The 26,560-nt window shown below is 41.9% G+C and overlaps 1 protein-coding gene across 2 annotated transcripts in view; it reads left to right on the top strand.

Annotated features, from left to right (window-relative positions):
- The window catches only part of phf2 (PHD finger protein 2), a 155,926-nt gene that overhangs the window by 30,887 nt on the left and 98,479 nt on the right, over positions 1-26,560 (top strand). Inside the window, exons 5-13 of one of the 2 annotated variants that reach the window (XM_077572755.1) lie at positions 3,314-3,455; positions 3,554-3,740; positions 3,850-4,012; positions 4,486-4,573; positions 4,698-4,804; positions 6,750-6,841; positions 6,925-7,014; positions 17,457-17,798; positions 21,029-21,145. In XM_077572755.1, coding sequence (XP_077428881.1) covers positions 3,314-3,455; positions 3,554-3,740; positions 3,850-4,012; positions 4,486-4,573; positions 4,698-4,804; positions 6,750-6,841; positions 6,925-7,014; positions 17,457-17,798; positions 21,029-21,145 — 1,328 coding nt within the window. The remainder of the gene's footprint in view (positions 1-3,313; positions 3,456-3,553; positions 3,741-3,849; positions 4,013-4,485; positions 4,574-4,697; positions 4,805-6,749; positions 6,842-6,924; positions 7,015-17,456; positions 17,799-21,028; positions 21,146-26,560) is intronic. The other variant, XM_077572756.1, reaches the window with a different exon arrangement.

Raw genomic sequence — 26,560 nt, forward strand, 5'->3', positions numbered from 1 at the left:
ATGGTCATCTTGAGGAAAGGCTTCCAAGACTTCAGGATTGTTTGATCCTATCTTATGGAGCCCCAGGTTGGAAATGGCCAGCATCTCTTGTGTTCTCTTAAGCAGGCTGATGGCCTCAGCAGCTGATGGAAGGGATTTATGGCTGTCGTCGACATAAAAGTCTTGTTCAACAAAGTGTTTAGCGTCCATGCCGTATTCACTTGCTCCCTGTTGTGCTGCATGACGAAGTCCATAGATGGCTACTGCCGGTGACGGGCTGTTGCCGAATACATGGACTTTCATTCTGTACTCGACAATTTATTTGCTGTAATTGTTGTATTTGAACCAGAAGAACCAAAGGAAGTCTCGATGGTCTTCCCTTAAGATGAAACTGTGAAACATTTGCTCTATGTCCGCTATCACAGTCACTTGCTCTCTTTGGAATTGCAGCAAGACTCCGAACAAATTATTGTTCAAATCTGGACCGGTGAGAAGCACATCGTTTATTGAGACGCCATGGTGTTGAGCACTGGAATAAAAAACAACCCTAATTTGGGTTGGCTTACGCGAATGGTATACACCAAATATGGGTAGATATCACCTCCCTCTTTCAAAGCAGGAGCCAATTCTGCCTGGTCGCGATCAAAGATTTTTTTCATGAAGTCCAGGAAATGACTCTTCATTTCAGGTTTTCTTGCTAGTGTGCATTGTAGGGAAGCAAGGCGACTCAGAGCCTGCTCTTGGTTGTCTGGGAGCCGTGGGAATGGCAGTGGTGCTACCCAATTGTTGGTGTTGTCCATGAACATCTCTTTATTCATGAGCTTGAGGAAGAGCTTATTTCAATGGAATGGCCCACTTTTATCATCATCTTTGGTCTTTTCAAAGATTGAATTGCCAAGACTGCCGTCATCAAAGGCTGTGTTGCAAAACATTTCTTTCACTTTAAGGTGCTTGGGGCATGGATACAGGAGAGATGGGCGTCCATTTTCAAGCATGTTGGTTCAGAAGGAGGTGACAGACTCTGACTGCGCTGATCCCAAAACAGACATTGCCGATGACAAACCAGCCAAGGTCGAACCTCTAAGCATAAGGGGCATTAGGAGGACCGTTGCGATGCTCTCTGACCTTGTGTAAGGATGTCGCGTCCCAAAAGAAGTAATATTTAGCCTCTGGATCTAGGCATTGGGATCTTGTGGGATATAGACCTCAGATGAAAATGGTGCTGTGCAGCTGCAGGTGTTGGGATCGGGCATGTGGTTACACTCAATGAGTGCGAGAAGTGCCACTCTTGTCATTCCATCTAATGACTGCCCCATGAAACCTGTAGCTCTTCTTCCTGCGGTTTCATTAGTATCTGCGCATGTGCACAGTGTGTATGGTGAGTCTAACCCTTCAATTTGGAAGAGGTTGAAGAATTCTGATCTCCAAGCTCCCTAAGCTTTAATGCGTCCTTTTAATGGATCTTGGGAAAGTTTTCTATCCTCTCAAAAAGAGTCCTCACGATTACATCAGGGGAGCCATAACACTCCTCCAAGCGATTCCACACCATCTCCAAGCCTAGAGCAGGGTTAACGACATGCACAGAACTGATTCTCATGATGTGCTCTGAAGATTGATTTCCTAGCCATTTTGTTAGAAGGTCAAGTTCTTCGCTGGCACTTAAGTTATGTCCTCCTGTGGCATTCTGGAACGAGGACTTCCAAGCCCAGTAGTTCTCTGGGCAATCATTGATCTTGATGAGGCCTGAGGTCACAAGTTCATGACACACTAGGTATCTTGTGATATTACTCATACCAGTCCTGTCGTCAATATGTGGCTGTAATGGACCTCTGCTGAAGGAGGAAACAATTGGCTGCATGAAGGGAGAGTTAGCAGGGGGCTGTTGGTGAACTGCTGGCATTGGCCTTCTGGGTTGCTGTGCTCTGTGGTTGTCGTCTGCCATGTAGCAATGGCGAACCACTGGCGTTGCCCTCTTTGGCTGTTTTCCCGTAGGAATACTAATCTTTGCTTTGGGAGAAGTGAGCTTTCTTGTAGAAAAATCATCTCCTATGTGTGATTGTTCCTGTCCAACTTCACTTGCATGTGACATTGTTGATTGAGTTCCTCCAACAATGAATGTGAACAATAGTCTTTATCTCATTAAGCTTGAACAGTATTTCTCTTTCCTTGATGTTGTATTGTCGTAATGAAGCAGCTTTTTTACTATTCTGTCCTTAGTGTGTGTGTCCAACACAAATTAACAGATAGCGAACAGTTTTCAAAATAAATAAAGAGGCTGGAGTAAAGTTGCCTTTTTACTGTTGTCTTCCATTTATTATTCTTCTTCTACTGTAAAGAAGCGATGCTTTTCTCTGGCACAAGCAACATAGGAAGTTGTGAAAACTGTAGCCGTAGAATAGTAGCGTAAGCTAGCGTGTGGTTTGCGCACTGCCCACTATTAACTCATCTACCGGAACACAGCCGGAGTCAACAAAAAAAACAATAACAATTACACAAGAACACCTGTAGAGGGAGACATATTTATATATATATATATATATATATATATATACACCCAACCATATATATACACACACATATATATATATATATATATATATATATATATATATATATATATATATATATATATATATATATATATATATATATATATATATATATATATATATATATATATATATATATATATATACACACGCTATTGGTTAAGGCTCGATTGAAGCTCGTCAAACACGGTTTCATCCGTTCAGTTCTACACATCATGCAATCTCCTTTTTACAATACTGTACAATCATATTGATAGATTGATAGTTGATAAGGTGTAGTGTTAAGCCCGTATCCCACTGAGGTTTGTTTGCGAAGGTTGCAAATGTTGATTTATCGTCAGGGTTAGCTCAAGGTCGCAGTGTTTGCCAAACATTCCCTAAAACTGTTGTAGTTCTCTTAAGAGGTTTGCAGTTTTACAAACATGCTTTTTTTCTTGTCACAAGGACGTTTTGAACATATTCACAAGAAAAAGCAAAATATTAGGCCAACATTTAGAAAAACACTCACCAACACTTGCAAATCCTTCTTTAGAGAGGAGATAGCAGATGATAGGCTTAGATTGAAAAGGATGATGCACTTTGGCAACCTCTAATGAGATGAGACAAAATAAAAATAAAAATTTTCTACCCAAATTGGGCAGAAATGTGTGCACCAAATGACCCTAAATCTGGTCTTTTATTTTACTTTAAAATAGATGTAAAGATGAATAGATAGAAATTTGCTTAAGTTTTCATGAACATTTGTAATTTTGCCATGTTTTGTTTTTGTTTTTTTTACATCTCAGGTCCTGATGTCGCAGTTGATGTTGTTGATGTTACTAAACAGACTGATAGCAAGATGAAGCTTAAAGAGTTTGTTGATTATTATTACAGCACAAACAGAAAGAAAGTATTAAATATAATCAATCTGGAATTCTCTGACTCAAGGTACACACACAGTAGAGAACTTAAAAATATTCTACAATTTTGACAGTGTAAAGACATCCATGCCCAAATGTATTTGTAACTTTTTTTCTCTGGAACAGGATGAATAGTATTGTGAAGAGCCCTCAAATTGTGCAGAGCTTGTCTTGGGTTGAAAACTACTGGCCTGAAGATGCTCTGCTTGGAAAGCCAAAAGTCACTAAATACTGTCTGATCTGTGTCAAAGACAGTTACACAGATTTCCACATTGAGTGTGGCGGTGCCTCTGTCTGGTATCATGTGTTAAAGGTACCAACTGATTTTGGAGCGGTCGTAACCTGTGTTCAGATTGCCCAAATTTTCTTTCAAACCTTAAAGCATGTCACTGTTAGTACAAAAAGATGTCATGTATTTCCAGGGAGAAAATATTTTCTTTCTCATCAAGCCCACCTCTGCCAACCTTTCGCTGTATGAGCGCTGGAGGTCCTCATCCAATCACAGTGAAATGTTCTTTGCTGACCAAGTGGACAAGTGTTACAGATGCTCTCTGAAGCAAGGACAGACTTTGTTCATCCCATCAGGTTAGAACTGCAAAACTGCCTTCATGTCATATGAGCTATGTTAAATCATATTTTAGTAGTCTGTAGAAGTTTGTCAAAATTTGTGACATCTTATTTCTCAGTAGTATGTGAACATGTCCAATATTCATAAATGTATACAGTAATTCTTAATTTCTATGAAATCATAATCAGATTTTTTCCCTCCAATGCAAGAATACATCTCAAACAATTTCAACCCTATACGTAGTTTTTTATTTTTATTATTATTATTTTTAATCATGTTTTTGGTTAGATGTCATTTTAATGCTACATTTATAAATAAGAACATGTAGGCTACATACACTGTATGGGCAAACATATTGGTACTCCTGTCTACTACAAAAAAAAACACAATTAAAGAAAATGTATGGAGCTCTGTTATTACTTATCTGTGATATCATACAAGTTGTGAATGTTTTATAGTTTTCCTTGGAATTATGTCTGCATTTGTTCAGGCTGGATCAATGCAATTCTGACTCCGGTTGACTGCTTGGCATTCTCAGGCCATTTTGTCCATAACCTGAGTGTTGAGATGCAGATGAGGTCTGAACACTTGTTTTATCACATACTGTCATCCTTGATTATGCCTTGTTAACATTTTTGGTTGGTAACAGTTTGACATTCTACACTTAAATTATTCTAAAGCAGTTCTGTTGATTTTCCGTAGAGCAAATGAAATTGAGAGGCGACTAAAAGTGAAAACCCTCACCCCATTCCCCAACTTTGAGACAGCCTGCTGGTACGTGGGGCGCCATCTCCTTGAACGATTCAAAGGTGAACTCTTAGTTTCATGTAAAAACCCAACCCGTAGTTGGCTGTAATATGTTCTGTATTGGGACAATTCCAACTTACATCTTCATACACCTTGCAAAAAACTCATGAAATTAAATATAATAAGAAAAATAGATTAACTCCGAGCCTGCAAATTCATAGCAATATGTGCCTGCTCCTCAGATTACACAGGTGGATTCTTTAATATTTTTCAGTCATTAAATCAGCAAATCACTAAGTTCTCACGTCATACATCAAAGTATTTGGCTGAGTAAGAATCACTTGGAGCCACTATTTAAATAGTATCTCAAACCTATATTAAAGGTTCCCTATTTTCTCTCCCACTATTTCATTCATGTACATGTGTGTTGTGTGTTATGCAAGCTAGTTTTGATCTATAAGGCCTCTCCTCTCTCCTGAAACAGAGCTGGAGATAAAAGCTGAAAAGTTTAACGTTTGCCTCATATTCATCTTATGATGTCACACACAAATGTTTTTGCTCAAAGATTTTTGTTTTGTTTTATGGAGTGGAATATGTACCACCAGAAATTAAATTTGAATTATTTAAACTTGGTCTGTACCATCTGAAGACCTGGGAGAACACCAATGGAAACATTTTTGAGTCCTCGAAATAGTGTATTGACATCAAATTTTGTGTTTCATTATATTTCCTTCACTACAAAAGAGGCAATGCTTAATAACTCCCTTGCCCAAGCTTCGTAAAACCCAAAACTTCACATGTATATCAATAGTCATGGCCTGAAGATATCTGACTGATTGTGAATGAGGGCTTAGGGAAAGTCTGATATAGAGTATATAGCAGGCATGAAAATGCCTCACCTTTCGGCCGTTTTGAATCCAAAATAGGTCACTTCAGTGAATCGCGTATATCCGCTGAAAAAATATTTCAAAGGGGTTGTGGATAACCAGAGAGTCAGTGCATCAGTGAACTCCGGGTGGGATGGGTACCGAAGACGGCACCGATTCACGTTAAATCAAACGGTGTCATGTTCCAAAGCGCGTCTTAAGTTGTGGCTGTCCACACCGGGATGTGTTGGTAATTTTATATGGCACACTTTAACACAGCAGTTTATGCACAGCCAGCGTACTGACGTCACCCACTCACGCTAGATTTCATTCACGCTACGCTTAAATGCATTTCCAGGTTTGGTATTAGGGTTAATAAGCAAGCGCACACCGGCAAGCCAAACGAGAGTGAAGCTTTGCGGTTCCTAGCATGCTTTGCTTGAGGGTGGTGCCCCACACCTGCGTGGACTTCTTGGTGCTGAGGCCAAGCGGCGACTGGGAAGTCCCCGCCATCGGTTTGCCATATGTGGGTAGCACTGCCGCTATGCCTGCCTCTCCTCTGCGGGGACCACATTGCGGACATAGCAGATGTCCGTCTTCACCCACCGATTTGAATCATGCTATAAAGTGTTTGGCTTTAGCATCGTTACAATATATTACTCATACCATATTTATAATTTCATGGGTAACGATAAAACTGCAAAATCTTGTGGCCAACCTGTAGCACTAGTAATTGGCACCCTGCTGCCTCAATGACCCAATCATCTTACAAAAAGCGTAAGAAAATGGATAGATTACTCATTGTTTTCACAACTCTCACCATCTTTAGTACCTGTATCTGATGTGGTGCTGGCACACAATGCACAGTTGAAGAAGTCTTCAGAAATTCTAATTGTTTCTGAACAAACTTTCCAACATATTGGTGAATCAGGACCGATCTTACCTGTATATTAACAATACAAATAGGACCCTTTTGCTTTCTGGTTTTAATTTTTCTGTTGTCTGTGATATTTTCAGTTGCATTCTGTAAGCACTGCTTTTCCTACTATTAGTCTGCTTACACATTTAAAATGTAATAGTTCTTATATATATATATATTTTTTGTAATTACTGCTATAACTTTCCATTTCTCTTCATGCAGGCTTACATAAAGAAAATAAGCAGCCAGCCCCATATCTGATCAATGGTGCCAAAATCATCAATGGAGCCTTCAGAGCATGGACAAAAAAGCAGGTACGGAGAAAAAAGGATGGATACAAGTTGTTGATCACAATTTTATTATATAAAAATTTTGACATGGATTTTTTTCTTGAAAGGCCCTCTTAGAACATGAAGATGAGCTTCCAGAAAACATGAAACCCTCACAGCTCATCAAAGATCTTGCTAGAGAGATTAGACTCTCAGAGGTACGTGTATTGTGTTTGCTACAAATACAGTACAGTAATAATAAACTAGAAACATTTCCGCGGAAATTTTGAATGGGACTGCTGACTCTTGCAATGTGGAAAGACGCATGTAGTACTTGTAGAAATAGTAGTAGTAGTAGTACTTGTAGTGGTAGTAGTACTTGTAGTAGTAGCAAGTACTTGTAGTAGTAGTAGTTGTATTAGTCATAGTAGTAGTACTTGTAGTAGTAGAAGCAGTACTTGTAGAAGCAGTACTTGTAGAAGCAGTAGTACTTATAGTAGCAGAAGCAGTACTACTTGTTGTAGAAGCAGTAGCAGTAGTACTTGTAGAAGCAGTAGTAGTAGTACTTGTAGGAATAGCAAGTACTTGTAGTAGTAGTACTTGTAGTAGTAGCAAGTACTTGTAGTAGTAGAAGCTGTAGTACTTGTAGTTCTAGTAATTTTAGAAGTAGTCAAATCGCCGCCCTGGGCGGGGGTATAATCCTAGACGTACCTAATCAACTGGCCAAGATGGCCGCGGCCCTGGGCGGGCGGGCGAAAATCCTGGGCGTACGTTATCAATTGGCCAAAATGGCCGCCGCCCTGGGTGGGCAGAGTGGCGAGAATCCTGCACGTACCCAATCAATTGGCCAAGATGGCCGCCATCCTGGGCTGGCAGGGGGGAGGAGAATCCTGACCATACCTAATCAATTGGCCAAGATGTCCGCCGCCCTGGGTGGGCGGAGTGGTGAGAATCTTGAGCGTACCTAATTATATGTCCAAGGTAGTAGTAGTAGTAATAGTATTTGCAATAGTAGTAGTGGTACAAAGGCCAAGCCTTGAGTACACATAGAAAAAAAGGCGGTGAGTTGAGCTCAACAGTGAGAGAGATGACAGGCAGCCCTGATTGGCTGAGGCAGTTGCTATGCAGAAGTGAGAGACCAGGCAGTATAGTTAAAAAAGCACTATTTAAATAGCAGCATTCCATTACATATAAAAAAAATAAAATAATGTTATGCTTTTATTTTTGAAAATGTATTTAAAAACTAAAATACAATTGGAAATGAGCTAAACAGTTTAAAATTGGAACAATTGAAATCGGTCAAGAAATGTGGAAGTTAACCATAATCAACATGAATTAAAAGTTCCTTACTGTCGCTTTAAGAAACATATACATTCACGCATACACATTCAACTGAGTTGGATGAGAAAACGCACACCTCGATCAAAGGCTCTCACGACTTGTTGGACACATCACACACACACATTCAACTGAGTTGTATGAAAAAGCGCACACCTCGAACAAAGGGCTCTCACGACTTAACGGTTCAAAATGCAGATTCCAGAAATGGCTCGTTAGAACGGCAAGGGTTTGGGGAACGCGAGCATGTTCTCATTATTTGATATCGGATGAAAAATAACAGAATTAGAGCAGGTTGAAAACTTGCTTTTAAAAAATTGAGGAGAAAAAGGCGACCAAAATAACATGGGGGTGAATAGCCGGAAAAGTGTGACCCGCACAGGGAGGAGAGCTTACATTCCTTTAAAGTTTTTTTGACACTGAGCTAAAGATGGGAAAAGTTGCAACAAAATAAGCTAACAATCATATCGGCCGGCTATCATATGCGCGCGTAGCGTGGCTTCAAAAAAGGTTGTTGATTTGTGGACTTTATTCCTCCTTCTCTATTCATTCCAATGGGACTTTTTTGGGGGGAATTTTGGGGAATTGCATTGCCATGGTAACTTGGAATTCCAAGAACAGTAATGCTGCAGCGAGTCAAATCGAGCCGCATCTTTTGATACCTCATTCGTGCCGGTGCGTTCAACGGTACGGGCAGCAAAAAATACGTGGAATAAAATATAATAAACCCGATTTTCTAGGATAGTAATATGTGCTTGCTTTGCTTCGTAAGCAGTAGCTCCGCTACTTTGACTTTCGGACCTGGGACTTCAGTGGGTATTTAATAGGGATGAGCCCATAATCTCATATCAAATAAGATGGATCTTTTGTGTAAAAAACTGCATAAAATTGTGAGCTGGATGCAGGTGGCTCTGTCGGATGCTGTTACGTTAATATTGCTACTGCATCACATAAGTATTTAGTAGGGCTGTCAGTTCAACGCGTTAATTAGATTAATTAATTACACAGCTAATTAGTGCATTAAAAAATAACGCAATTGATTGGGAGTATGTAGTCAATGCGCAAGCGTTTGAAATTTGGCCCATTGAGGGAGGCTGCAGGGTGCGCCACTACGACGAGAGTGAGAAACCAACTGACATGGACACAAATGCGGCACAAGAGAGTGAGCCAAACTTTGAAGGCGAGTTCACACGGTGACCACACGTGACAAATTACAGACTGCAATTCACACAGAGTGCGGTGCGTGAGCTGTATGTGTAAATTTGCACCCACGAGACTGCAAGATCGCGGGAATTCACGCTGAAGAGTTGAGTTCACGATTCTACTTATAAACAATAGCAATGCTTGCCTGTCGTTCACATTGATAATATTTTTGGGACATTATTTCTGGGACTTCTACCATGAGTAAGTACATTTTGTGTTTAAATAGTGTTATTTTGTCATGCTTAATTTATTTTGAGCTTGTTTTTTGGCTTTTAACTCATGTCAAGCTATGTAGTTAGCTAAAAACGAAATAGCAAATGGTTTTATTTTTAAATATACCGGGTCTACCTTGATGCAGATGCCTGACTTCCCGTATAGATGCTGTTCCGCATCCATTCCGCAGTCAATGTGAACCACTGATCTGTCTATATTACTGGATAGTCCATAGGCCAAGACTTTTGAAGCCGTGAGGCCGCCATATTACCACTCCTAAGAAACTTTTCTCGGCATATGATCCTATACATTTACAGTATTGATATTGGAAAACATTTGAGACAGTACTTAGTAGAAACAGCATGATTTATGATGTGTTCTATTTGTTAAACAAAAGCAAGAGGACTTCAGACCTTTTACAACTTGCCTTAAATACATGTATACATTATATGCTGAATGATGAAGGATCTTTGTGCAGTTTGTCTCTTTTTTACCCGCGACTGCCACCTCTGGCCCAAACCGTAACTGCAGCATCTGTTTCAGGCTCGTTCATGGTGCTCGTGCGAGTACGTCCACAGTTGACAAAGGAAGACATGACTACTCCCCTCCCCAAAGAAACTGTGGCGTGTGCGGTGTCCGCACACTCTACTATAAAGGGAAGATAAAAGCTGATAGGTGCAATCAAAGCAAAATAGTCAGGGCTCTGTACTCATCTGGGCATTGGTGGAGCATGCATGATGTAGAAAAAGCTTTAACATTACCTTTTTAAACGGCACAGTGTAATGTTTACAAGAGGAAACATATTTTTTATTAAATAATTATACCTGTAATTCAACAAAAGATGCCTCTACCAAATCTAATATTGGGGTCTGAGGAACTAAATAAAAACTAATAATAGAAAAAAAAGGGGTGTTCAAAGCAGCACATACCGTCCACTTGTTAATGTCTTTTTTTTTTTTAACAAAATTGAAGTTTAGATTATCTTTTTATATAACGCCTGGCCTAATTGGTTTGTTGATGTGCTTAAATGTTTTCTTTTGAATTTCATTTATGAAGCACACATAAAAATATGGATTTAAAATTTTCTCTTTGTGGTGTATTCAATTGATTAGTCATGCACTACAATTTTGTAATGTTCTAGAATTCAAATTCTTTATTTGGGGACCTTAAGCAGATATGAGATTAAAATTAATTAAATCGATTAATTAATAAAAAAATCCTGCGATTAATTAGATTTAAAAAATGTAATCGCTTGACAGCACTAGTATTTCGGGTTATTTTTATTAAGACAGATAATTCTAGAGAGATCATTAGTTTTTGCTAAAACGAGCTTCTTTATATTTATGCAAGCAATCGCACCATGCTTGACGAAAGACCTCAAGTTTTGTCATTTGCGCTCAAGCTGTCTACATGATTGTAAGTGTTTTTGGTTACATCTGTAAACCACTGAGTAAGCCTTTTCGAACGAGTTTTAATTCTTATTGGCACTACATTATCCAGGGCATTTAACAAAACAGCATTAAAGTTATTAGTGACATTATCTATTGAACCAGTATAAGAAGGAAAGTACATAGTTGCCAGAGGTAGCATTTCAGAGAGCGCAGAAGTAGTTGAACTAATGTTACAGCTGCTGTATCTTTGGTTATGTTTGCGATGTTGGCAATGAGCCAAAGCGTCAAATTTAATAAAGTAATGGTCAGACCTAGCCGTAGTATAAAGCAACATCATTACATTTGAAGTTACTAAACCCCGAGTTAGTACCAAATTTAAGGTACAGTATTACCATTTTTATGGGTCGCTACATTTATTATTATACATATATTATTATCTGCGTGAAATGAAAAGTAGCATTTATGGTCTGAAAAGCTACTGTTAACGGTTCTAACGGGGAATTCATATGATTCATATGAAAATTCATCGAGAAAGCCAGAGTAAGGCCTGGAGGGACGATAAATAACCACAAGATAGAGCGGTAATAAGGTTGTAGATCGTATAACAAGAACTTCAAATGTATTAAAGGCGGAGCGGGAACTAAAATTAAGTACAGATTCGGAAATAAGGGCGACACTGCCGTACTTCTTACAAGGATGCGCAACATGAGAACCCACAAAGTTTGGAGGACAGGCCTCATGTAGAGATAAAAAATCATTTAGTTTTAACCAGGTCTCACAAAGAACAATCAGGTTAAGGTTATCCCTAATTAAGTCATTAACTAGCAAATGTTTGGAAGAAAGTGATCTAATATTTGTAAAACTGAGTTTCAATACAGTAGGTTTATCCAAGCTATTTAACGTTACAGAGTTCCCAGTCATAATATTAATAACATTGCGTTGCCTTTTGTACTTCGAACGACAAAAATTACAACATGAGTTTTATTACTGTAGGATTCTGATAAGTAGTTATTGGCTCACAAGTATTTGTATAAAAAAAAAAACACTTTATTCGGAGTAACCAATCATGGAAGAGTCGTGAGCAGCCACCTCAATAGAAAACAATTCAGTATGTGGTGCAGCAGTGACTAGTGAATCTGTATGTAAGGTGCAACGCTCTAATCTATAGAAAACACTATGTGCACACGTTCTAACAGGCTTGCTAATCACTTGTAGCCCGGCCTGCTCTAATGTGCACTGTCATGGAAGGTGCAAACACTAATCTATATTTCTATAAAGAGTGATGACACCATCCCAGTTAGGGTGAAGGCTGTCCAACCTCAGCAGGTCGGATCACCCCCAGACTAATTATCTACAAACAGAAACCCCTGCTTGCTACAAAAACTAGTCAGCCACTGACGAGATTACGTCTCTAGATTAAATCCTAGCTATATTCTTCTTTGTAATCTCTGATTGCCTTGTCCTAGTGTCATTGGCGCCGACATGTATGAATGTATGACTATGTCAGAGTAGCTAGTATTTTGTGCATCTCCTTGGTGTTTATTAGACTTGGTGCCTGCCAGCTCCTTCGGGTTAGCGTCAATGTCTGGTGCTCTGGCCCAGGAATACATATTTTGTGGCTGGATTCTTAATTTTTGCACCGGGGTCTCTCAACATTATGTTACGCCACTGGGTCTTGGAAAATAGATTTTTTTTTTATCTCAATGAGTTTCTTACCTGGTTGAATAATGGAATTAAGAAGGGTGAAATGCTGTGCGCTGAAAATCGCTCATTCCACATGTTCGTAAGTTAAAATAAACTTTCTTCGCACTTGAGTATATAATATATACTGTATATACAGTTGTGATCAAAAGTTTACATACACTTGTAAAGAAGATAATGTCCAGTTTTTTCTACAACTCTTTTTGTTTGTCAATGAAACGAGCCTCATACCATTACCGCTTAACTTCTTGTGTGTGATTTTGAGTGACTGCAACTTCTCTGAGGCCATTGAAATAGGGCTCATTGGATACCAATGCCCACAAACGCTACAATGGACAGTCATAGGAGCTCAACGCTGTCAAAACGGATCTGAAAATGCAAATCATTGACTTGAACAAGTGAGGAAAGTTGCTTGGAGCCATTTCAAAGCAGCTGAAGGTCCCAAGACCAGCAGTGCAAGCAATTGTTCGCAAGTATAAAGTGCATGGTACTGTTTATCACTGCCATGATCAGGAAGAAAATGCAATCTATCATCTGCTGCTGAGCGAAAATTGGTCAGGAGGGTGAAGAGTCAACCGAGAACCACCAAAAGCAGATTTGCCAATAATTAGAAGCTGCTGGAATACAGCTGTCAGTGTCCACAGTCAAGTGTGTTTTAGCATCGCCATGGACTGGGAGGCTGCCGTGCAAGAAGGAAGCTCTTGCTCCAAAAATGGCACTTTAAGGCTCGACTGAAGTTTGCTGCTGATCATATGGACAAAGGTAAAACCTTCTGGAGGAAAGTTCAGTGGTAAGACAAAACAAAAATGTAGCTGTTTGGCCACAATGCCCAGCAATAAGTTTGAAGGAGAAAAGGTGAGGTTAACCCCAACAACACCATGCCTACCGTCAAGGTGGTAGTATAATGCTGTAGGGCTGTTTTGCTGCCCATAGAACTGGTGCTTTACACAGTGTAAACTGGATAATGAAGGAGGAGGATTAACTTTTATTTTTTTTCTTTCAAAAATCATCACCTCAAAGTTTGTGTTTTGGACACTCTCGGGTGTTCCAACAGCACAATGACCCAAACACACATCAAAAGTGGTAATGGAGGGGATAAATCAGGTTAGAATTAAGGTTTTAGAATGGCTTTCTCAAAGTCCTGCCTTATTAAACCCCATTGAGAACATGTGGACAATGCTAAAGAAAGTCCCTGTCAGCAAGCCAACAAATTTAAGTGAACTGCACCAATTCTGTCAAGATGAGTGGTCAAAGATTCAACCAGAAGCTTACCAGAATCTTGTGGATGGCTACTCAAGTGAACATGGCCAAGAGACATGCAACCAAAAATTAGCATTGCTGTCTGTATATTTTGATCCAACAGATTTGCTCACTTTTTCTGTTACATTTTTTGTTATTTTTATGACTTTAAAGAACAAAAATTCCTGAATCTTTTTTTGTAACATGAAAGTATCCGCTCCAATTACTCTTAAAATCAGAGTTGTAGAAATAACTTGAAGCCCATTAGAGCCATGACATGTTCTTTACAAGTGTATGTAAACTTTTGACCACAACTGTATATTAGGGGTGCAACTGTGCAACGATACTCAAAATTTCAGGTTCGCTTCGATATATTAGTGTCACTGTTTGATATAGATTATTATTATTTTTTAAATATACATTTTAACCTACTGCCTGAAGCCAGCTGGGATAGGCTCCAGCGCCCCCTGCGACCCTTGTGAGGACAAGAGGTTAAGAAAATGGATGGATGGATGGAATATACATTTTAATTATTTTTTAATTTGTAGTTTATTGAAATTACCAACATTTTGTTTCGACTCAAAAGTAAAAATTTTAAGTCTGGTGTTGCAATACTTTCCCTTATTTTCTGCTGTGCCTACTCAGAAGTCAGAATCATAAGTACCAACTCGGTCCACTCTTCACCCTCCTGACCAGTACTTGTGTAACAATACTTTCCTCATTTTCTGCTGTGACTCCTTAGAAGTTAGAACCATAAGTATATGTCAAAATAAGAAAAAAGCACCTTGTCAAAAATTGGTTTGATAAATCACCTATCTTCTGTTGTGGATCCTTATCAGTCGAGTATACATAAAAAAATATCTCACTTAATACTGTTTTTGAAACATTATTAATGTTTTCAAACGTTTTAAACATTGTAATACAGAATTATCCAAATAAAAGCTTGTATCACCCAGGGTCTCTGACTGTATTTTCAGTAGAAGCATAATATAAAACACACTCTTTATCCCTTGAATAATGTTCTAAAAACCCTTGTACTACGGTGTACAACTAATATATATATATATTATCAGGTGCAGTAGTAGCAAATCATCAGGTGCAGGTGCAAAACCAGGTTTTATGCAACAAACGCTACTTTTACGCAACAAATAAAATGCGAATCCTCATTGATTTATTCATAATCTGAAGTCGCCACATTCAATGTTTGTGGTTCTTTGTATTACTAAAAGAATTACTAAGCCACTCGGACACAAGCACGATTGAGACTGAACTAGATTTTAAAAAAAAACATGCATTTATTCACTACGGTTACACATACAGAATCAAAATACTGCCTACCTAACTATCATACGGTGGAAAGAAAAGGGATAAAAATAAAGCTAATAGAAATAAGAAAGGAACAATTTAACGAGGTAGAAAGGAAAGGTTTGACTTGCCAAATCTGTGAGATATGTGAAATGGAAGTTGCACCAGCGATATGTCAAATTGGCTATGAGACGTGCAACTTACTGGAGTGAGTTGAATCGAGCTAGGGAGGGAAAATCAATTGAAGGAAAAAAAAACTGCTGCCAAATGGCAAGGCAAAAAACAAAATAAAAATAAAAAACAAACAAAAAATCTAACACAGTAGGACGAGGGGCGACACAGTTCGGCTCAAGGTGGATTGCCCTTCCAGGCGAGGTCGGGGCGGCAGCCGGAGTTGTCCTCTAGGCACGCGAGAAGATCCACGTATCAGCTGGCCAAATCCCGCTACTGAGGCCGACATCCGCTGCGTGTCTGCGTCCCGAGGGAGACCAGATGTTGAACCAGCTCTCGCCGCGATGGGACACTCGGAGGATGGAGCAGGTGCTGGTTGACGCACGGGAATTGCGCACTGCCAGTCCAAACTGTGGTTGCCGGGTGACACATGGGGTCACGGAAATGTTCGTCGGTGATTGTGTCGCCGAGGTGGAACGAACACAAAAAAAAAGAAAAAATATGAAAATGAAAGAGCCAAAAAGTGTCCGTCTGGCAGGAGGGCGCGCGCCGGGGTTTGATGCAAGGCGGCGGTTCGGTGCAATCGCCAAGTCCGAGACACTTGGTCGTTCAGGGAACAAAGGTGCCACGTGGTTGAGAAATGTGGCACGGCACTGGGGAGTCCTTTTGTCAGTTCAGGGCCAGACGGAGGGGAGAAGGTGGAAAAAAGCAGGAACAGCGGGAAAATGAGAGAGTGAACAAAGTTCGCGCCGGCTGTTTTAAAGTTGTGGGGGCGTGTTCTTCAAGAAAAAAAAAGAGGGGCACGAGCCGTCCCTCTTTTGACTCAACTCAACTCCGAGACTTTTAAACTCCAAATTATTTAAAGAATTAATAATTAAGAAATAAAATTGGTCAGGCTGGCAAGTCAAGTTCTTCCAAGCAAAACACGTTATCGTTACACATATCAACTAATAATGTCTCATGAGATCATTTGGTTCTTTCCGGAGTAACTAAGAAATCTCTTAATTTACCATCATTATTCAGGTTGAAATACATATGACATTCTTTTCCAAACAAAAAAAACATACATTCAACATTCAGTTGTGCGTAAGTTCACTTGTATGTGATGAATTTCTATGTGAAATGTGTAAGATTGCTTTGTGGGTCATAGGTCTTCCATGTGAGGGCAGTTACGATCGTCACCACTTGAAGGCGCTCTGGTCACATGTAACGCTGGAATGTACTGACCTGAGTTTCACCGGACCATTTGGTTCATTTTTGTTTATAATTTTAACAAACAACTCGGCAGAGATGGAGCTTTCCGATAAAATACTTTGGTGCCATAAACTGGTTGGTGGTTCTGGCTGGTGAAAAGCAAACATTCACATCCTGGTGACATGGCCAGTGGTTGACTTCAAAAGCAGTTAGAAGCAAATCGGATGAAAACTGTAGGCAAATGGGCAAAAAGAACGACCACAGTGAATGTGCAAAAATGGGCCAATATTGGACATTTAAACATTCATTGCTAATACCAAAGACTATAAAAATGGGACCCATTGCCTCCCTGCTTGACACTCAGTATAAAGGGTTGGAATTGGGGGATTAGTTCACCATGTGATTCCCGAGCGCAATCGTTGCTGCTCACCGCTCCCTCGGGATGGGTCAAATGCGGAGAACGAATTTCGCCCCCGCTTAGTTGGGTGTGACAATCAGTGGAATTTACCTTACCTTACTTTCTGTACATTTTAGGATATGGCTTCCAGTGACTTTTTTGTGTGTCTCGGGGCGCTGCACGTGCCTGCCAATTTTCGTAGCTCTCGGTCAAACGTGCCGGGAGTCTTGCATATTTTTCCACGCTAGGCGACAGTAGCTGCTCAGGCCCTACTAATAATTGGAACAAAAAAAAAGAGGGACCTCGCAGCGGTCGCTGTTTGGGCCCTAATTATACCTCTTTATTAATGGCCCGTTCCTTTGAGAACCCCATTGGCTTGTAGATTATTACTTATGATAAATTTATAAACCAAGCAACCAGTAACCAGCCAAATTAATCAGTAACCTTAAAATGTAATGTTTTGATGGTTGATTTTTCTAAAGATGATTCAGTTGTTCTCTGTCTCTAGATTGCGACTAAAACCGTTAAGAGTGAGCTGCCAGTCGAGGGCCCCCCATCGCCCCACTCTGATCCTGAAGATCCTGTTTCACCGGCTCAGGTTCCCTCACCAAGCATGGAGATAGTCAGAAAGAAAGCCTTCAACCTCCCTAAACCCCATAGACTACCCAAACGCCCAAAGATGTCTAAGGCTTCAAAATCTCAGAAAACGCTAAAGGCCAAAGACGGAGGAAAGAAAAAAATTACAACTATACAAGATTCACCCCCTCCACCTAAATCTTCAAGTTTCAAAGCTCTGGAGTCCCATGCAAGAGATATCTTGAGTAAAATGGAGCAGTCAATGAAGCCAAAGGTAAGCACACTGGCAGATGATGTTTAAAGGTGTATTCAAGGATTTTCTCAAAAAGTAGAAGCCAATCGTCTGTCTGTTTTTAAAACAATGCACATGCGGAAGACCATCCTACCAGCTCTCCAGCTTGTCCGGGGGAAACGCCTATCAAATGTCAGGAACGTGCGGGTGCATCTTCATCGTCATCAGTCTCTGCAGCCGGCCTTGCTTTATAGATGGGTGTCTTCTTGCGGCTCTCATTTTCAAAGTATGCTGTGGGATCGGTGGAACGATGAAAGGCTGAGTCCGAAGCTCACAGGCTACATGCTACAAACACATGCGCAGCTAGGAACGAGCACGCACAACGACGTCGTTATATCAGATTGATTGACATGATCGAGAACCAATCGTTAAGATGATCGACCCGGAAGGCACAAAAGATCCTTGAATACACCTTTAAGTAGAGACACATGGACAAAATTATTGGTACACCTGCTAAAATGATAAATTGACTGCTTTTTACATAGCACTTTAACTACACTATATGGTGCCCAAAGCGCATTACAATTTGAGCCTCACACACACACACACACACACACACACACACACACACACACACACACACACACACACACACAAGTGGTCGGCTGCTGCCATGCAAGGCGCTGCCAGGTCTACTGGGAGCAAGTTGGGGTTTAGTGTCTTGCTTTAGGACACTTCGATATGGCCACCAGGGGTGAGGATCGAACCCACAACCTCACAGATGGGAGACAACCACTCAACCACTGAGCCATGCCACCCCCTTAAAGAAATAAAACAAATTAAGTTCAAATTGAGTCCAATTGCAATTTTGTGTATACAGTGTTCCCTCGTTTCTTGCGGGTGTTGTGTTCCAAAAACTACCTGCGATATTGGAAATCCACGTTAATTTTTTATTTTCGGTTAATAATATAAATTTTTTCGTTAATATGTTTTTTCGTCTTGGTAGGTTTTAGGTTATTAGGAATGCTTTTCATTCATCATATATGTTCTTTTTTTTTATTTAGTCATTTTTCCATCAAAAGTATGTTTTTTTATTTACTTATACAGCACATTATATATTTTTTCGTTTATTCTAAATGTTTTTTCGTTCATATCATATATTTTTTCTTTTATTATATATGTTTTACGCCTCACCACACACGTTATACATGCACTTTTCTTCATAGGCTTTATCATTTTCTCACATACTTTATCTCTTTTTTAAATAGAGTAGGCCTATACACTCTGTGTTCAAACCTTTGTAGATTTAAAAATACTAATAATACTATAAAATAGAATTGCACTAATATCCAAAACATTTACTGGTATTTGAGAAACCAAAATATAACGGCGATCGAGAAAATGTTTTTTCGGGCCGGTATGTTTTCCTAAAATAATAAAAAAAAATAATAATAATTAACACACACAACAAAACAGCTGTTAGAAAGAACACTCTAATTTTTAATGATAATGATATGAGGCTGAAAAATACATTTTGGCTTGGAAGCGCATTGCTGCCTGGTGGCCGGCGCCTGCCCGCGTGGGTCTATTCGTCTGGCGGTCTCGACACGACGAGCTGGTCCGCAGTCGATCCGCAGCAACGAATCTGCGGAGTCGATCCGCAATGCACACGCATTCAGTGTAGTCTAGGGGTGAGCCATGGGGCAGTGGAGGACACACGCTCGAGGGTTCCTGAGCATGAAATTGGAGAAACTGTCAGGCCTCTATCTCCAGGTCGTGAACGCGCACGACGGGCCATACACCGTTGGAAAGGTTTCGTCATTGACAAATCCACGTATGTCCCCGGTAGGATGTAGGTAGTCCAGGACGAGGATTTTCAAAAAGTTACCCCGCTGGCGATGGTTCCCATCCCGGGTAAAAATCTGCAATTTGTAGGCCCTTTATCTCCGAGACGCAGGAGACCGATGATTTTCAAACGGTTTTCAAACGATTTTCGGGGCGAACAATCTTAATCTTAATGATGAAGATATGAGGCAGGACAAGTAAACCCATTTTAACCGGGACCGCATTGCCGCGGTGCCCCCGAAACTCCACTCGAGCGCTCGTGGTTGGCGGGCCTGCGTGAACCGTGGGGCAGGTGGGGGACGCATGACGCGTTGAGTCGTCAACAGGCACGACTGCATGGTTCGGGGCGGACAATCTTAATCTTAATGATGAAGATATGAGGCAGGACAAGTAAACCCATTTTAACCGGGACCGCATTGCCGCGGTGCCCCCGAAACTCCACTCGAGCGCTCGTGGTTGGCAGGCCTGCGTGAACCGTGGGGCAGGTGGGGGACGCATGACGCGTTGAGTCGTCAACAGGCACGACTGCATGGTTCGGGGCGGACAATCTTAATCTTAATGATGAAGATATGAGGCAGGACAAGTAAACCCATTTTAACCGGGACCGCATTGCCGCGGTGCCCCCGAAACTCCACTTGAGCGCTCGTGGTCGGCGGGCCTGCGTGAACCGTGGGGCAGATGGGGGACGCATGACGCGTTGAGTCGTCAACAGGCACGACTGCATGGTTCGGGGCGGACAATCTTAATTTTAATGATGAAGATATGAGGCAGGACACGTAAACCCATCTTGACCGCAGGGCCGCATCGCCGTGGTGCCCCCAAAAATCCTCTCGAGCGCTGTGGCCGGCGCGGGACTGCGTGAACCGTAGGGCGGGTGGCAAGTTGTGCGCTAAGCACTCTGACAGCGGCGACGGACGTCACGTGCATATACTGTAAAAAACAAAAAAATAAAAAGCACAATGTAAAAAAAAACTAAAACATGCTGTAAAAATCCACGAAACAGCGAGGCCGCGAAAGATGAACCTGCGAGAAACGAGGGAACACTGTATAGCAGTATCTCAGTTAGATTTTCATTTGTCCAAAAATCTTTTTGGACACATGGGGACCCTTTTGCCAGAGCTGCTCACACACATACTGTCAACAGTATATGTTCACTAAGTCCAATGCAAAAGCTGTATGAAATGTGCTTTTACAAAGATAAGAATGTTCTGTGGAACTGTTGTTTGTCAGAGGTGACAAATTTTATGAGTTTAGTTTAAACTCATAAAATTATTAAACTTATTAAACTTATTAGTTTAATAAGTGGTTCAGATGGATAGTTTTAGTTTAGTTTTAATAGTGAGCAGTTGCGTTAAACTGTTCTCCGTCTCATTTACAGGTAGCTCTATGAGAGATTATACCAAATAATGCAGTAATTTCTTTTCCAGGGAGTGAAGAATATTGTGACAATACCAGAAAAGGAAACATTAAAGCAAAATAATGTGGAAAAGTTTGAAATTAGGGAACAGAATAAAAACAAGAATGAAGCAAAGTGGAAGTACAAGGTGAGATATTTTATTTATTTTTTAATTTAAATTTTTTTTGTTAAAGCAACACAAAGGAACTTTCAGTTTATGTTGATTATGGTAGCGCCTTATGGACAAAAGTGGTTAAGCCTGAAGGAAGACCAAATTTCGCATGAGGATAAGCACATTGCGTTGTTTTTGAACTCACACCAGCGAGTGAAGGCCGGGCCAGTGTTGATCCTTGACTGTCCTTTTATCCAGGTAGCTTCCAATTTTTTTTGTCTCCTCAGACAAAACCTTTCAGTTCTTTTGCATCTTCTGCCAGGAAAGCAGTAATTGTGCGTCAACATTCAATTTGACTTCCGCTTTTCTAACGAATAGGGAAAGGGTGAAGTACCGTATGCCATGAAGCAGTCAGCACATTTGTAGTTTTTTGTGTGGCAGTGTTTAGGGCTGAACGATTAATTGCATTTGCAACTAAATCACTGTTTGACAAAACGCGATAACGTAATTGTGAAAAGTTGAGATCTAAATGCTCATTGAAACGGAGCGGAAGGAAAGGGGGGGGGGCAGGAATGTCACCGCTGTAACTCAAGTGTGGCGCCATAAGTGAGAGACTGTCATCAGTGACCTGGAAAAAGCACTAGCTATAGCTCAAGAGCTGGCGACTCAGGTTACCTCAGGGTGTTGCCCTTCCGCATGCTGACTACATAAGCCGTGTTGAGGACGATCACCCGAGGGGAATGGTTCACATCAATCGATCTGAAGGACGCTTACTTCCACGTCCCTATTGCTTCCCAGCACTGGAAGTTTCTCCGCTTTGCCTACAGGGGTCGCCACTGGCAATTCAGAGTACTCCCCTTCGGGCTGTCACGCTCACCCAAAGTGTTCACACGTGTAGTGAGGGCGGCCCTTGCACCCCTGCAGTCAAGTAGCATGAAGATGCTCCCTTACTTGGATGACTGGCTAATATGCACACCCTCCAGGGCTCCGTCGATGCTTCTACATCAGTGTCATGACTTGGACTCAAGGTCAACCTGGAGAAGTCCTCTCTCGTTCCCTCTCAACAGACTCTGTTCATCGGAATGTCGTTGGACATCACCTCCATGACTGCTCGGCCATCCCCACAGAGGGTAGACAATGTGCTACGCCTCATCTCTCTCTTGCGTGCCAATCGGATGCTGCCATATGTCCTTTTTCTGCGTCTGCTGGGCAAGTCAACGTTCCTGACGTTGCTTGTGCCACTAGGTTCATGGGTGCTCTCGCACCTTGAGGTCGCCGGTCTGTTCTATCAGCGGGAGTCCCGCTAGGTGTGGTACCTGCACGTCACAAAGTTGTCACCACCGATGCCAGCCTGAGCGGATGGGGTACAGTTTGGCAACACAGGACTACTCAAGGCCAGTGGTCTGCAGGGAACAGGTCGCTGCACATCAGTGTGCTGGAGCTGCTGGCCCTTATTCATTTTCTGCCCTTCGTGGCAGGGTGCCATGTCCTGGGACGATCGGACAACACCTCCACTGTGTATCACATAACTCATCAGGGCGGGACGAGGTCCGCCCGTAGCAACTTCCCCCGCCTTGCCAGTCTGCGGGCCATGTTTCTCCCGGGCCCCATTTGGAGTCGCTTCGGCAAAGCGATGGTAGATCTTTTTGCCTCCGAGGAGTCCACTCACTGTCCCCTCTGGTTTTCCCTGAGGGAACAGAGCAGCCCCCTAGGCCAGGATACCCTGGCACACCCCTGGACAAGGGGTGTTCAAGGGGGATTTGGCATCTTGATTCTCGTCGGCTCCATCTGTGTCTGGCCGCTGAGGGTGGAGACCCATTGCTGACTGAGTGCTTGTCTTCTGTTAGACATACAATCCTTAATGCCAGTGTTCCGTCCACTCGTTCGCTGTATGCTAACAGGTGGAAGTTGTTTGCGGAGTGCTGTGCAAGCTGCAGGATGGATCCCATGATGTGCCCTATTCCCATTGTTTTGGCATTTCTCCAATCTGTTTGATAAGGGGCGTTCCCCTTCTACGATCAAGAACTACGTGGCAGCCATTTCGGCCCGCCATATTGCAGTGGATGGCAAGTCTGTGGGTTGCCATAGGCTAGTGGCCTCCTCCCCCAGGGGTGCCCTTTACCTTAGTTCTAGGAACCCGCCTTGAGTCCCCGCCTGGGACCTTCGATTGGTGCTCGACGCACTGTGCAGGTGTCCTTTCGAGCCGTTGACCGAAAGGGAACTTCGCTGACTGTCTCGTAAGATGGCGTTTCTACTTGCAATAGCATTCGCTAAGCGGGTGGGGGAGCTCCACGCCCTATCTGTTAATCCAAGTGCCTTCATTGGCACCCCAACGGGGCAGGGGTCACATTGTGGCCAAATGCTTCTTTTGTTCCCAAAGTTTTGTCTGGCTCTCAAGCCAACCACCCTATTTGTCTCGCTCGTTTTACTCCGCCGTCGATGGATGGGGATGACGCTCCAAGTCTTTGTTGTCCTGTGAGGGCGCGAGGGCCCGACTAAGTGAGCTGCTGTTTCCAAGCAACGCCTCTCTCAATGGATCGAAAATGCGATCCGGCAGTGATACCGGGTCTCTGGTCGTCCCCCTCATCCTGGGATGCGCAGTCACTCCACCAGGAGTGTGTCTACGTCATGGGCCGTTCTGAAAAGCTTGTTCTTGGAGGATGTCTGTGCAGCTGCTTCCTGGTCGTCGCCTTCGACGTTCTCCAGATTCTACAGTTTGGATGTTACCTCTCCTCATCCACTGGATGTGGTTAGCGGTCCCGCGGAGGCCCCTCTGTGAGATACATTTTCCAAGGTCTTTTGACATCGCTGGTGATTGGTGTTCCTTGCCGTTTCAGCACCACCACCACCTGGCGGTCGGGAGGGACAAAATACAACGACAGTTACGTATGTAACTACAGTTCTATGAGTCCCAAACGACCGCCTGCATTGCTTGTCACTCAGAACCCTGGTGTTTTGCGCGAGAAGGTAAAAGAGACTGGATTCCGGTTGTTATCCTCTTTTATAGATGAGGATCATGTCAGCCGGAACCATGGAAATGGAGGAACTAGAAATAGAACTCGAGATGAGTGTCTAACATGTTTAATCTGTTTGATCTTGGTTTTAAAACAACACTTCACGTTGTGAGTTATAACTTTTCGACTGCCGTAGTATCTCGTGTTTTGTAAATGCGAGTGTACATGCAAGTGTGCGGCAGCAGCTAATACATTCGAGTTGTCCTATATTTTGGGGCTAAATAGGTCTGTATGTGGCCATATGTTGTGTCATCTGATTTCATGAATGAAAATTAGGACGGATGAAATAATTATTGCTCGTCATTACTCACCGTGAACAAGCTGCCGGTGCCATCGCTGCAACAGTCTCTTTTAATGTACATGTATTGAAGCGTTGGTAAACTAATTGGTGGTTGGTGGCCAAGCGGTGAACAAACAACTATTTAATGAAAATTTGCAAGTAACTGTCGGCCACGCCAGAACACAACAGCTCCAAATGCGCTTAGGTTACCTAATTAAAAGTCTGTGTTGCCTTCATGGCCCGTCCAGACCATGGGGAAACTACCCAACCCACGATAAAAAAAATCGTCCTTTTCTTCGCGGCGGCGATCCTCCTTGCGTTGCAAGCTCTGAAGAAGCGCCACATCTGAAGCACCACAAAAAACAAAACGAACAACCAATACCGGGCAGCGTCGTCCTCCATGGCTTCCGTGTTTTGGTTATGTGTTGTTTCCCGCGCTCTACTATTGTCGCTGTCGGTTATACGCGACTTCCGCCCAGCCTCCCAGATGCACATTGGAGGTGGAAACACAGTGCGTGCCTGGGTTGGGCTGAGTTGACACGCCAGCAAGCCGAGCAGTGCGGTGCTGGGCTCCAGTGGAAATACACTATTACTCCACATTAAATCTTCACAAACATTCACTGATGTTAAGGCAAATCAATTATAAAAATGCAGACTCATCCTCCTACTTTTCTAGTCCACAAGCTCCCCTTAGTCCTTCAATTTAGCCATATTCAATCCCACAATGTATGTTTTTATCCGTTCTCCCACAAATTTCACCTGAGGGTCAGGTATTAAGCCCCGACAGGTCCATTTTTGGTCCACGCACCTCAGGTGTGACACCACCCAAAATTTATTATTTTCAATTTGTAATCCTACAGACTTAACCCATTAAGGCCTAAAGTGCCTGGCAAAACATAACTCAAAATCCTATGGGTGACTTAAAAGTCATTCCCGAAAACCTGAAGCTTTTCTGGAAATTCAACTATTTATCTCAGCTCCTGAAGCAGATAGAAACATAACTCCAAAAACATTTCAGACCTTACACCTGTGGCATTTACACAAACATAAGTTTATTATTATAATATATAATATATAATAATAATATATTATTTTTTTTTTAGATCAACAAACAACTGTCGCATCTGCGGGTATATTCACCTTCAACACTGGAGCGTATAGTTGTAATAACCACGGGGAATCGAGTGATACCTCCAAAAGAAGGAATCCTTTCAGGCAAATAATTCCATGCTTTGATCTTCATAAAGTTATCCATCTATTGGAAAGGAATACAAACATTTTCAGGACATTTCTCACTAGTCTGACACAAAGCAAACTAGCTAGCATTACACTTCTTCACAATAAACGTTGCCATAAACGACCTTGCAATTCGATGCCTTTGCCTACCAATAATTTCTGGACTTTATCACACATCTTTTGAGAGCTACAGGCGTTTAGTAACTAGAAGGTCGGCTGTTCGATCCCCGCTCTCCCCAAGTCATGTGTCGTGTCCTTGGGCAAGGCACTTCACACACATAGCCTCTAGTCCTACTAACACTGGTGTATGGAAGGTATTTGTGTGAATGTTTGGTGGTGGTCGGAGGGGCTGTAGGGGCAGATGTGGCTACTTAAGTAGCTTACCGCCACCACAGTGTGAATGTGTGAGTGCATTAATAATGTATCCATTGTGAAGTGTCTTTGAGTTTCAAGAAAGAAAAGTGCTATATAATCTAATGCATTATTATTATTATAGTAGTCTATCTGTACCCCACGGTAACCGACACCGAATCTTTAGCCCCCCACCTCCGCTCGCCGCTTAAAAGAGATGCCGAATGTGCGCATTCACAATATAGTTCAAGTGGCAGAAATACACATTTAGTTCATGTTCACTCAAAATATGAGAAGTTTTGTTTCATTTAACTCTCCTTGGATAGCGCACTGGCCAACCAAACACTCTTCCTCTTACAAGCTGCATGGCCCTGAAGTTTGCCGTGGCCAGTCAAGCAGGCACTCTGGGTGGGCAAACTAGCATGAAACCCAAGTAGACAGTTGGCATTTTTTCAGCATATGCTGTGATTATTCAAGGGAAATAATATACAGCTAGCCCAACAAAAAATACATAATCGTATGTTAATGTAAAATGCGGTGTAACTACACCCGTGTACTTACTGCTTGACG

This window comes from Vanacampus margaritifer, chromosome 8, assembly GCF_051991255.1.
Source record: "Vanacampus margaritifer isolate UIUO_Vmar chromosome 8, RoL_Vmar_1.0, whole genome shotgun sequence".
Taxonomy (NCBI): Eukaryota; Metazoa; Chordata; class Actinopteri; order Syngnathiformes; family Syngnathidae; genus Vanacampus; species Vanacampus margaritifer.